The sequence below is a fragment of the Macaca thibetana genome, chromosome 14, assembly GCF_024542745.1.
Source record: "Macaca thibetana thibetana isolate TM-01 chromosome 14, ASM2454274v1, whole genome shotgun sequence".
Lineage (NCBI taxonomy): Eukaryota > Metazoa > Chordata > Mammalia > Primates > Cercopithecidae > Macaca > Macaca thibetana.
The window spans coordinates 93,059,188-93,071,617 of NC_065591.1; the positions used below are offsets into that span (position 1 = coordinate 93,059,188).

General features: G+C 37.0%; 1 protein-coding gene across 1 annotated transcript in view; it reads right to left on the reverse strand.

The window, feature by feature from the left end:
- PGR (progesterone receptor) overlaps positions 1-12,430 on the reverse strand; it is a 99,182-nt gene that overhangs the window by 55,023 nt on the left and 31,729 nt on the right. Inside the window, 1 exon segment of the mRNA XM_050755519.1 lies at positions 6,006-6,122. Coding sequence (XP_050611476.1) covers positions 6,006-6,122 — 117 coding nt within the window.

Here is a 12,430-nt window from a genome sequence, read left to right on the forward strand (position 1 = left end):
AGACAACAACTTACCAAAATCTCTGGGATGTAGCAAAAACAATATTAAGAGGAGAGTTTATAGCTCTAAATGCCTACGTCAACAAGTTAGAAAGATCTCACATTAATGATCTAACATCACACCTAGAGGAACTTAAGAAAAAAAAAAAAAAAAAAAAAAACAAGAAAAAACTATCCCCAAAGCTAGCAGAAGAAAAGGAAGAACTAAAGAGCAGAACTGAATGAAATTGAGACCCAAAAATCAATAAAACCAAAAGTTGTTTTTTTAAAGGATAAACAAGATTGATAGACAGCTAGCTAGACGAACAAAGAAAAAAGAGAAGATCCAAATAAACACAAACAGAAATGACAAACATGACATCATAATGGATCCCATAGAAATACAAAAGATCCTTAGATAACTATTGTGAACACCTCTACACATACAAACTACACTATCTAGAGGAAATGATTAAATTCCTGAAAACGCACAATGTCCCAAGTTTAAATCAGGAAAAAACTGAAGCACTGAACAGACCAATATTGGGTTCCAAATGGAATTAGTAATAAAAAACTTACCAACCAAAAGGAAAGCCCTCGCCAGAGAGATTCACAGCTAAATTCTACCAGATGAACAAAATAGAGCTGGTACCAATTCTACTGAAACTATTTCAAAAAATCGAGAAGGAAAGACTCCTCCCTAACTCGTTCCCTGAAGCCAGCATCACCCTGATACCAAACCCTGTAAGAGATACAGTGAAAAAGGAAAACTATAAGACAATATCCCTGATGAACACAGACACAAACATTCTCAACAAAACACTAGCAAACCAAATCAAACATCACCACGATCAAGTTGGCCTCATTCCTGGTATGGAAGGTTAGCTCAATATATGCAAATCAATAAATATGATTTACCACATGAAAAGAATTAAAACCATATGATCATCTCAATAGACACAGAAACAGTTTTTGATAAAATGCAATGCCACTTCTTGATAAAAACCCTCAAGAAACTAGGCAACAAAGAAACATACCTAAAAACAATAAGAGACCACAATGACAAACCCACAACCAACATCAGACTGAATGGGCAAAAGCTGGAAGAATTTTCCTTGAGATCTGGAACAAGTTAAGGATGCTCACTCTCACCACTCCTATTAACACTGGAAGTGCTAGCCAGAGCGGTCAGGCAAGAGAAAGAAACAAAAGGCATTTAAACACGAAAAAAAGAAGTCAAACTATCTCTCTTGCATAATACATGATTCTATACCTAGAAAATTCTAAAGACTCCACCAAAAGGCTCCTAAAACTGATAAATGTCTTCAGTAAAGTTTCTGGACACAAAATAAACCTGCAAAAATTAGTACCATTTCCATACAACTATAGCATTCAAGGTGAGAGCCAAATCAAGAAAGTAATCCCATTTACAATAGACACACACATACACACACACACACAAAATACCTAGGAATACATCTAACTAAGCAGATGAAAGATTTCTACAAGGATAACTATAAAACATTGCTAACAGAAATCACAGATGACACTAACAAATGTAAAAACATTCCATGTTCACATATTAGAAGAATCAATATTGTTAAAATGGCCATACTGTCCAAAGCAATCTACAGATTCAATGTTATTCCTATCAAACTACCAATGACATTTTTTCCAGAACCAGAAAAAGCTATTCTAAAATTTATATAAAATCAAAAGAGCCCAAATAACTACAGCAGTCCTAAACAAAAAGAAAAGTCAGAGGCATCACATTACCTAATCCCAAACTATACTATAAGGCTACAGTAACCAAAACAGCATGGTGCTGGCACAAGAGCAGACACACAGACCAATGGAACAGAATATAGAACCCAGAAATACAGGTGTACACCTACAGCCATCTGATCTTTGACAATGTTGACAAAAATAAGCAATGCAGAAAGAATTCCTTATTCAATAAATGGTACTGGGATACCTACCTAGTCACATGCAGTATAATGAAATTGGACCCCTACATTTCACCATATACAAAAATTACCTCAAGGTAGATTAAAGATTTAAATATAACACCTCAAACTACAGGAATCTAAAAGAAAATCTAGGAAATATAATTCTGGATATCAGCCTTGGGAAATAATTTATGACTAAGTCCTCAAAAGCAATTGAAAAAAAAACAAAAATTGACAAGTGAGACCTAATTCAACTAAAGAGTTTCTGTACAGCAAAATAAACTATCAATGGAGTAAACAGACAACCAACAGAATAGGAGAACATATTCACAATCTATGCCTCCAACAAATGTCTAATATCCAGAATCTATAAGGAACTTACACAGTTGAACAAGCAAAAAATCTCATCAAAAAAATGGGCAAAAGACTTGAATAGACACTTCTCAAAAGCAGACATACAAGCAGCCAACAAACATTTAAAAATGCTCCATATCACTAATCATTAAGATATGCACATCAAGACTACAATGACATACCATCTTACACCAATCAGAATGACTATTATTAAAAATTCATGCCAGGCATGGTGGCTCACACCTGTAATTCCAGCACTTTGGGAGGATCACTTGAGCCCAGAAGTTTGAGACCTGACTGGGCAACATAGTGAGACCTCATCCCTACAAAAAAAAAAATAAATAAAAAGTTTGCCAGGTGTGGTGGTGCATACCTGTAGTCTCAGCTACTCAGGATGCTGAGGTAGAAAGATCACTTGAGCCCAGGAGATTGAGGCTGCAGTGAGCCACAATCGTGCCACTGCACTCCAGTCTGGGTCACAGAATGAGACTCTGTCTCAAAAAAGAAAACCTAAAAAACACAAAACCTAATAGATGCTGGTGAGGCTGTGGAGAAAAGGGAATACTAATATACTGTTGGTGTGAATGTAAATTAGTTCTGCCACCATAGAAACTGGTTTGAAGACTTCTTAAAGAACTTAAAACAGAACTACCATTAGACCCAGCAATCCCATTACTGGATACATAGCCAAAATAAAATAAACTGTTCTATCAAAAAGACACATGCACTCACATGTTCATCACAGCACTACTCACAATAGTAAAGATATGGAATTAACCGAGGTGCCCATTAATAGCGGATTGGACAAAGAAAATGTGGCATATATACACCATGGAATAGTATGCAGCCATGAAAAGAACGAAGTCATATCCTTTGCAGCAACATGGATGTAGCTGTAGGCCAAGATGCTAAGCAAATTAACATAGGAACAAAAAACCAAAAACTGCATGTTCTCACTTATAAGTGGGAGCTAGTCATTGGGTACTCATGAGCATAAAAATGGCAACAATGGAAACTGAGGACTACTAGAGGAGGAAGGAAGAAGAAGAAAGGGTTGAAAAACTATTGAGTACTATGCTCAGTACCTCAGTACCGAGCTGATGGGATCATTTGTACCTCAAACATTAGTGTCACACAATATACCCAGGTAACAAATGTGCACATGTACCCACTGAAGCTAAATAAAAGCTGAGAAAATAAATAGAGCTGCAACAGCTGGGAAAAAATGGTCTAATATGCTCTTTTCCAGAGTGTAACACATACTCATTTATGGTATACAAGCAGTTTTTAGGTGGTACATTGAATATATATTTAAATAGTTAAGAGTTTATTTTAATGTCTTTTAGAAAAATTATAACTGGCATATCAAATCCGTGATTTCAGAGATATTATTGCTCAGGAAGAGGCTAAGTAAAACAAAAATATTATTAGACTAATGAGTTCAGTAGTGAGTCTGCTTCCTGATAATCCCTACTAACTCTGCTTAATATCTTTCCACAGCACTTATGATTATTTGACATGTACATTTGTTGCTCCTCCTCCCACAGTGTAAGATCTATGAGGGCAGGAATTTTGTCCATTTTGTTTGCTGCTATATGCCCAGAACTTAGAATAGTATCTGGTAACTAGAAAGGGCTCAATATACAGTTACTGAAAGAAAGGAATGGGATACAAGTTAGAAAATGATTGAGGGGGAAGAGGGGGGAAGGAAAGAGGAAGGAAGGAGGGAGGGAGGGAGTAGAGTTAAGCAAATAAATAATATAAAAGGTATGAAAATGTAGCAATAGCTGTGAAGCCCATAGAATATGGTTTGGAAAGCATAGGAGTAACAGGCTAAAGTAACAAGCAGTTTGGTTACAGAAGATAAAGAATTATAGATGCTTGAATAATATGCTAAAGGCCGGGTGCAGTTGCTCACGCCTGTAATCCCAGCACTTTGGAAGGCCAAGGTGGGCAGATCACCTGAGGTCAAGAATTCAAAACCAGCCTGGCCAACATGGTGAAACCCTGTCTCTACTAAAATACAAAAATTAGCCGGGCGTGATGGCGGGTGCCTGTAATACCGGCTACTCGGGAGGCTGTAGCAGGAAAATCGCTGGAAGCTGTGAGGCAGAATTGTAGTGAGCTCAGGTTGTGCCATTGCACTCCAGCCTGGGTGACAGAGTGAGACAGTGTCTCAAATAAATAAATAAATAAAGCCCTAGAATATTAAAAGATAACATAAAATTCTCTAGGTTATGTCGCTGATCCCCAGGAATATTCTGAAGGTTCTATCCAGAACTCTGCCATTTCCATTCTTTGATAAAATTGAAGAGTCTTTTAAAGTCATTGGGAAAACACTCAAGATTAAAGATCTTAGTGGAATCTAAGTGTCAGCATTAGAGGCTCTGCTACTATCTAAGGCAAGCATGCCAAGGAGAAAACAATGGCTGCGCCAGGGTCAGGATACCTTCAGGTCTTTCTTCTGGCTCCAACATTGACTAGATGTGTGATTTTGTGAGAAAGATGTATTTTCTAAAATTGAGGAGGCTCCTTAAGACTTCTGAGTGGAAACAGAAATACAAAGAGGTGGTAATTGAGGTGTCGGACTCAAAAACAATTTTAATCTGCTGAGATTGTGGTTTCATTCAGCTAATAGAGAGTTACTGAGCACCTCCTTAACCCAGGTACTACTGTCAACCTAATCACTGCTCTTAACTTAGGAAAACAAATCTTTAATCAAGAAATTATAAAATTCTATAAGTGATCTAATTACATGAATTAATGTAAAGTACCCAGCATGTTACCTGGGTGCTTAATTTTGGTCCAGCATGTTTGCAAAAACAAAGGAGGTGACAGCTGTATATGTTTTAAATTTGACAAGCATTGGTCTCAATATAGCATTTCCCAAAGGAAAATCCACATAACATCACTGGAACACAAGCTGTTTATAGTTGGTGCACTGAAAAAGCATTTTTAGCTTTAACAATTATGTAATATTTTTATTATGTTTTTTAAAAGTTATATCTAGATGTAAAAGCCACGATTTCCAGACAGTGTTGTGCAGGATGTGGCTAAGTGAAAAAATGCAAGGGAGTAGGATTGTCTTGCATAACCTTGGCTCGCTTGATCTCCCTCACTCCGCTGTTTTCATTCAAACTATCTGTCACTATCTGACATTAATTTTTTAAATGTGCGCTATATTATTGAAAGTTTTAGAGATTCTAATAAAAATATGGGAAAAGGTAATTACTAATATAACTCTTCACCAAATAGATTCCTAAAGTGATTGCTTTAATCAATCACTTGCAGAAGCTAGTAAGCAATGGTACCTGACCAATCTGCAGAGTCAATTTTTGAGCCGAAAGGAACGTTAATGCTCTCATTTTACAGATAAGTAGACTGATGCCCAGGAAGGGCTGTGGTCACACAGGAAATGGGCAGCAAACTCCGACACATACTACTTAATGACAGGTCAGTGCATTGCCCATAACCTCTACTTATAGGCAATATAGATTAATGGAGTTTTCTTCTCTTAACAGTTTCAATGTGCTGGAAACCTGTAAAGTTAACGAATGGTATTGGTTGCTTCATTCAGACACTCACATGTGCAGAGTCACTGCAAATAATCAAGACAAAAAAAACAAAACAAAATAAAGATGAATAAGAAATTACAATTTTCTGACACACAGTTTTATAGTATAAATATTACACAGTATACTATTGATGAAAACACCAGAATTACCTCCAAGGACCATGCCAGCCTGACAGCACTTTCTAAGGCGACATGCTGGGCAGTTTTTTCTGCGGATTTTATCAACGATGCAGTCATTTCTTCCAGCACATAAGTAGTTATGCTGCCCTAAAAAAAAAAAGAGTCAAAATTATTTACAATATCTAAGATTCACTGGAAATTCTATGCAGTGACAACTGAAATAGAGACTAGACACACATCAGCAAGTGCATGACTTAGCTAGCTTCCTGCCTGGCACAGCTGAATGTTCGTGAAGCTATAAAACTGCTCAGTACTTTACCTGTGCCTTTAGGAGCCTCAATGAGGTGAGCATAGCTGAAGAATCAATCCTAGGGCTCCTTTAAAAATCTTTTGCAAAAGATTTCTGTTTATCTTCTTAATGGTGTCAGTATCAGATTGCCTTTAGATGTCATTTCAAGATTAGCTACACGTTGCTGATAAGCGTTAGTTGTATGAGGTGGTCAAATTCTAGTAAAACCTTTCTTTCTGACATCGATGCCTTTAAGAAAACAGATACAGACTAAAGAATTGAAGAGGCCTCTGGAATAGACTTTAAAAAAAAATCTAAATGCTTAGTTCTATTGGAAAAGTCCCAGAGCTGGTTTTCTCTTTAAGAAATCAACAGAAGAGCACGTAAAAAAAGGGCACTTATTGTACTGAATTTAATACCTGCTTTATTTTGACGACACATTAGAAAATACCTTGAACAGAAATAATGATAAAGGAAGAACTTAAAACAGACAGAAGTACTCAATAAAGAAGAGAAAAATTATAGAAGTACAGATGATACACATCACACATCACCTTGGGGTCACTTTGTGTAGAGGAAACTATGGATGCCTTTAAAAAGGTCTGGCACATAAATTTAATATTCAACAATGATTTTTAAACCACAAATATGCTAATAAGGCATGGAACAATCTAATTTATTTAGATTTAACAAAAATAAAAAAATTCAGCTTAAACATGTAAATGTTAATTTACTTTTTCTGACACTCTTTTTTTCCCCAAAAAATTCTTTAAAACAGACTGTGAGTCTTTTAGTATCATCAGCCTACTTCAGCCTACTTATACTTATGAACATGACAAACAATTTTAAAAGATCATGGAATTTTCCTGTAGTATTTACATTAGTTAAGATTAAAATCAGAGTCTTCTGGCAAAAGTTTGCAGTAAAGGAACTCAGAGGTACCTACAACATGTACTTAATCAAGCAGGGGAAGGATAAGCCTAAATGGCAAAGGGCAAAAACGCCAAAAGGCCTATCTATGTGACAGCTGATATCAAGAAGGTTCCTGACCTCGGGCATTTCTGGAAAAGCACAAATATTTTCATAAAGATATATGCCTCTATAAACTTATGTTCATGTACACTCACACAGTAGCGTTCGTCTCTTGTTTAGAGTCCCAGGAATTAAGCTTTCACCTAATAAAGGGTAACTGTGAAGCCTCATATCTATGCTGACTTTTGTGCACATAATGCCGGTCCTACAGGAGGTTAGCAGAGTGTACTGCATGCTACTTTCTGATTTGACTCTAATTTATTTTTTTTAACCACAAGTTATATATTTAGGGTATAGGAGTGACTGTGAGAGCAAGGTGTGTGTGAGTCAGTCTATCAATCGATCATCTATTTAGACCCTATATTGGTATCTCATAAGAAGAGAGAACAGAAAATAGCAAGATTTTCTATTCTTTTTTTTCAGACGGAGTTTCGCTCTTGTTGCCCAGCCTGGAGTGCAATGGCACAATCTCGGCTCATCACAACCTCCCCGTCGTGGGTTCAAGGAATTCTCCTGCCTCAGCCTCCTGAGTAGCTGGGATTAGAGGCATGCGCCACCACGCCTGGGTAATTTTGTATTTTTAGTAGAGATGGGGTTTCCGCATATTGGTCAGGCTGGTCTCAAACTCCCAACCTCAGGTGATCTGCCCGCCTCGGCCTCCCAAAGTGGTGGGATTACAGGCAAGAGCCACTGTGTCCGGCAAGGTTCTCTACTCTGTACAGAAAACAGACTTCAAGAAATAGAGCACACAGATGTAATTGTTGTTTGAAGGGAGGCTGTCCTACTCTCTGCTTCCAGGTCATAAATACCAAGGAAAAAGGTCTGATCTAAACACCAGAAGCTGGCATGCTGCTCATCTGTCTCATTTATATTTCTAAAATGGCCTACAATATGACCTCCTTATTCAGTGTCTCATAGAGTCCTCTTTACCAACCGTTTTTGCTTTCGTCCTTCAAACAGTTCCTTCCTATCTGCTTTCAAGTCTTGTCCCATCGATTTCCTCCTTGCTCTCCTAAAATCTTTAGTCTCTCCTGTCCAGTGATGTCCTGCTCTCTCATTATTTTTCCATCCAAAAAAGTTCCAGCACCAAAAAAAGGAACCCTAGCTCACTCTAGATTCTCCCGGAATCCATTCCCCTTTTTTTTGGTCATCAAAGTTGTTAAAAACATCATCTACATTTGCTGTTTCTACCTAACTTTCTTTATTCCTATGTGGTAATTTGACTTGTGTAGTCACTATTCTTATAAAATCGCTTAACATCATCAAAGATTTTTTCATTCCTAAATGCTGTGAATGCTTTCCTGATCTTCTGAATCGTTTGCTTCAGGTGATTTCTTTCCCCGCCTGTCCCACTGATTCATATTTTGGGGCCTCTCTTTTCTGACTCTTCACCTGTCTTTCCAGCAGTTCCTTTTAAGTTCCTTTTGTCAAGTCCTCTTACTTTGCTTAGTCCTTATGTGTTGTGCGCCACTGCACACACTTTGTGGGTAGTCTCATTATCTTCTGATGGTCCCAAAATCTCAATATGAGCTCTGACCTTCCAGTCATCTTTCTAGGTACCTCAAACTCAATATCTAAAAAAATACAATTTAGTGGTTATCTGTTCAAATTATATAATGAATTGTATTATTAGAGAAATTCTGTAAGAACATAAGGAAATTCAAAACAGAAAATAACCTACAATTTGATAATCATGCATCTCTTCTCATTTTTGCTTCCTTCTTGCTATGGTTTGAATGTTTGTGTCCCCTTCAAACTTTATATTGAAACTTAATCCCCAATGCAACAATATTAAGAGGTGGGGTCTCTGCCTTCATGGATGGAATCACCTTTCAAAAGGGCTTGAGGGAGCGAATTTGGTCCTTTTTGTCCTTTCTGCCATGTGAGGATGCAGCAAGGGGCGCCATTTTGGAAGAAGAGTGCAGGCTCTTACCAGATGTGGAATCTGTGCCACCTTGATCTTGGACTTCTCAGCCTTTAGAACTGTCAGAAAATATTTCTGAATATTTCTGTATTTATAAATTACCCAGTCTAAGGTATTTTTTTATTGCAGTGGAACAGACTAAAATATTTCCAAACTGTCTATACAAATCTAAATGGTTCTTAATATTTATTTGTTAGTATTTAAGTGAATGTATTTATACTTTTATAAAACTCTCATTCATTCAACAAGTATTGAGTATCTACTTGAGTATTGAGTATATCCCAACACTGTTTACTGACTAATCCATGTTTTCCCTCACTAAATTAAAATGCCATGTTAATTGCTGACGCTACATTGTAGTACCAAAGAGCAAAGTTAGAGGCCAAACTGCTTGTTCAAAGCTCAGATCTGCAACTTACTATCCACAAATAATAAAAGAACAACAGACAATTATTAAGCACTTACTGTGTGCCAGGAATTGTTATGAGCTATTGACATATATTAACTCATTTAATCACCAAAACAACCTTTGGAGGTATTATTATTCTCATTTTATAGAGAGTTAACTAAGGCATCTAGAAGTTAAATAACATGCTCAAGGCCACACAGTTAAACATTTTAGGTTAATTATCTTGAGAGGTAGTATAGAAAGTTAAGCATATGGACTTTGGAGCAGTACTGTTTAAGTGTGAATGTCAATCTCATCACTTAGTAGCTGGATGACATTTGGCAATTAAAATGAAGATAACATTAGTACCTTGGATTGGATCTAAGGAATACACAAGCTCATGTAAGAGCTTAGAATAGTCTGGCACATAGCAAGTACTTAACAAATGTCTACTATAATTATGATTATCATACATGTAAATCTCAAATATAGTTAGATTTTTCTAAATGTGGTCCAAGAAGTCTATATCTAGTCAATTTATTCAGTTTAAAGGCAACTTAAAGATATTCTGAAACATGCATAAAATTGGGAAATAAGGCCCCAGTATACTCTTCCTAAAGATGTAATCCAGTCAACAATAGATAAGTTACAGCAAGCAATGTATGAGGTAGGAAGTCTGGTATGAAGAGACTGATGATAAGTACCAAATAAATTTAAACGTAAGTATAAATTTAAATATGAGTATAAATAAGGAAATTATAGTTAACAAACAGAATGCAATTTTTATAAGTTTGGAAGAAAAAATGACTTAGAGGTCCAATATTTAAAGTTTGAGTGGGAAGGAAAATATTTAATAATTAAGGACACTGGCATGAAGTCACGACCTTGAGAGGTTGGCACAACTCATATCATTGTAGACTGCCTGTGACAGACTGGAACAGTTTAAAGAAATCTGGAAGCTCAATTCACTCTAACTTTTCATCATCTTGAACACTAAGTGATGAGCCATCAAAACTGCAAAGTAGATGCATCATCATGCAAACAAAATATAGGGGGTATAGTTATAGGTTTATCTTCTCAAGCAATTTTTTTGAAATAAAGAAATGTTGTAGCTAGCCAGTTCCAACTAGAGCTGACTAAGATAATTTGGCGTGAGGCCCAGGCATTGCCTCTGAACCATAATGCATGGCCAGGACTCAGAGCCACCAAGAATGCAATGAATGCAGAGGAAGCCATTCACTACATGTGTCCCTCCATCAGGTACCCGGCTGTATAGGCAGGTGAAGAAAGGTCAGCCACAAATGCATTAGCTCTGTCACAACATTTTCCTGGAAATCTAGAAAAAAGATGAAAATCTAACATAACATCAGTTGTTACCATTTTCTTCAGACAATAGTCCCCAGTTTATATCCTGGTTTTGAGAAACACATCCCTGTCTAGATCTACTCGCTCACTCATCATAAACCATAAGTTGATGGTTCAAATTGCATATTATTTCTTCTCCTTGGTCCAACAGAACACTGTCACTATACAACAAGTGTAAAACAAGTCACTATATTAAAAGACTCGGAGCATTCCATTTGTTAACCATCTTTGCTATTTACCTACATTGTCACCACCAGGAGTATAAGACATTTAGGAACACTCAAAAGCTATAAGCCACCACAAACATAATAGGGGATAAATAGGGGAGTTCACTCCAGTAGGAGCCGCTATCTAGCTCTCTCCCTTAATATATGCATCATCTGGCCCTGTTGAAACCTGGGGAGCTTAATAGAGTACTACACTTCTTTCTCCTTGCAAAACTGATCTGTTTTAGGGTGCAGAAAGCAGGGGGTGAGTTCAAACTGTTATGTCTTTTCTTTCTAATCACATACTCTTTCCCATATTCTTTATGCTCCAGAGTACTAACATCCTTGGATTATCCCCAAAATCTCTCATGCCTCTATGACTTTCCTCCCTTCCTTCCAATTTATCAACTTAACAAAATCTCACTCATCTTTCAAGCCTTGGCTTAACTGCTCCCGTCAGCTGGTCTTACCTGACTGCTCTCATAAAGGCTTTAGACATTTCTTCTGTGTACCAACTGCACAGAACGTATTCTTATTATATACTGTGTGCCTATAGCTACTAGGTTCTATAAGAGTAGGAACTAATTAGTTTGATACTTTTAACTCTTGTGTCAAATACAGTTTGATAAATATTTGTTAGATAAGTGTATATACAATTATACCTATGGTTTCACTTATATTTGTAAATATAGTTATATTCAACAGTATAAGACATATTTCACTTATTGTCATATATAGTAAATAGTCACTTGCTTCTGATTTTTTACCCCCTTTTAACTTTTTTCTTACAGAATGCCTTTTATTCAGCAATTTCTTGCCTTTTTATAGTAATAGACCATAATTAAATGTGAAGTCTAACAAGACTATTTTTAACATCTAATTTCCAAGGGTTACTTTTTTTTGAGACGGAGTCTTATTCTGTCACCCAGGCTGGAGCATGGTGGGCCGATCTTGGCTCACTGCAAGCCCCGCCTCCCAGATTCATGCCATTCTCCTTCCTCAGCCTCCCGAGTAGCTGGGACTACAGGCCCCGCCACCACGCCTGACTAATTTTTTGTATTTTTAGTAGAGACGGGGTTTCACCGTGTTAGCCAGGATGGTGTCGATCTCCTGACCTTGTGATCCGCCTGCCTCAGCCTCTCAAAGTGCTGGGATTACAGGCGTGAGCCACCATGCCCAGCCCCAAGTGTTACTCTTATTTAAAAATATTCTGTGAAAATAAAAGCACTATCAAAATGTGATTAGATCATT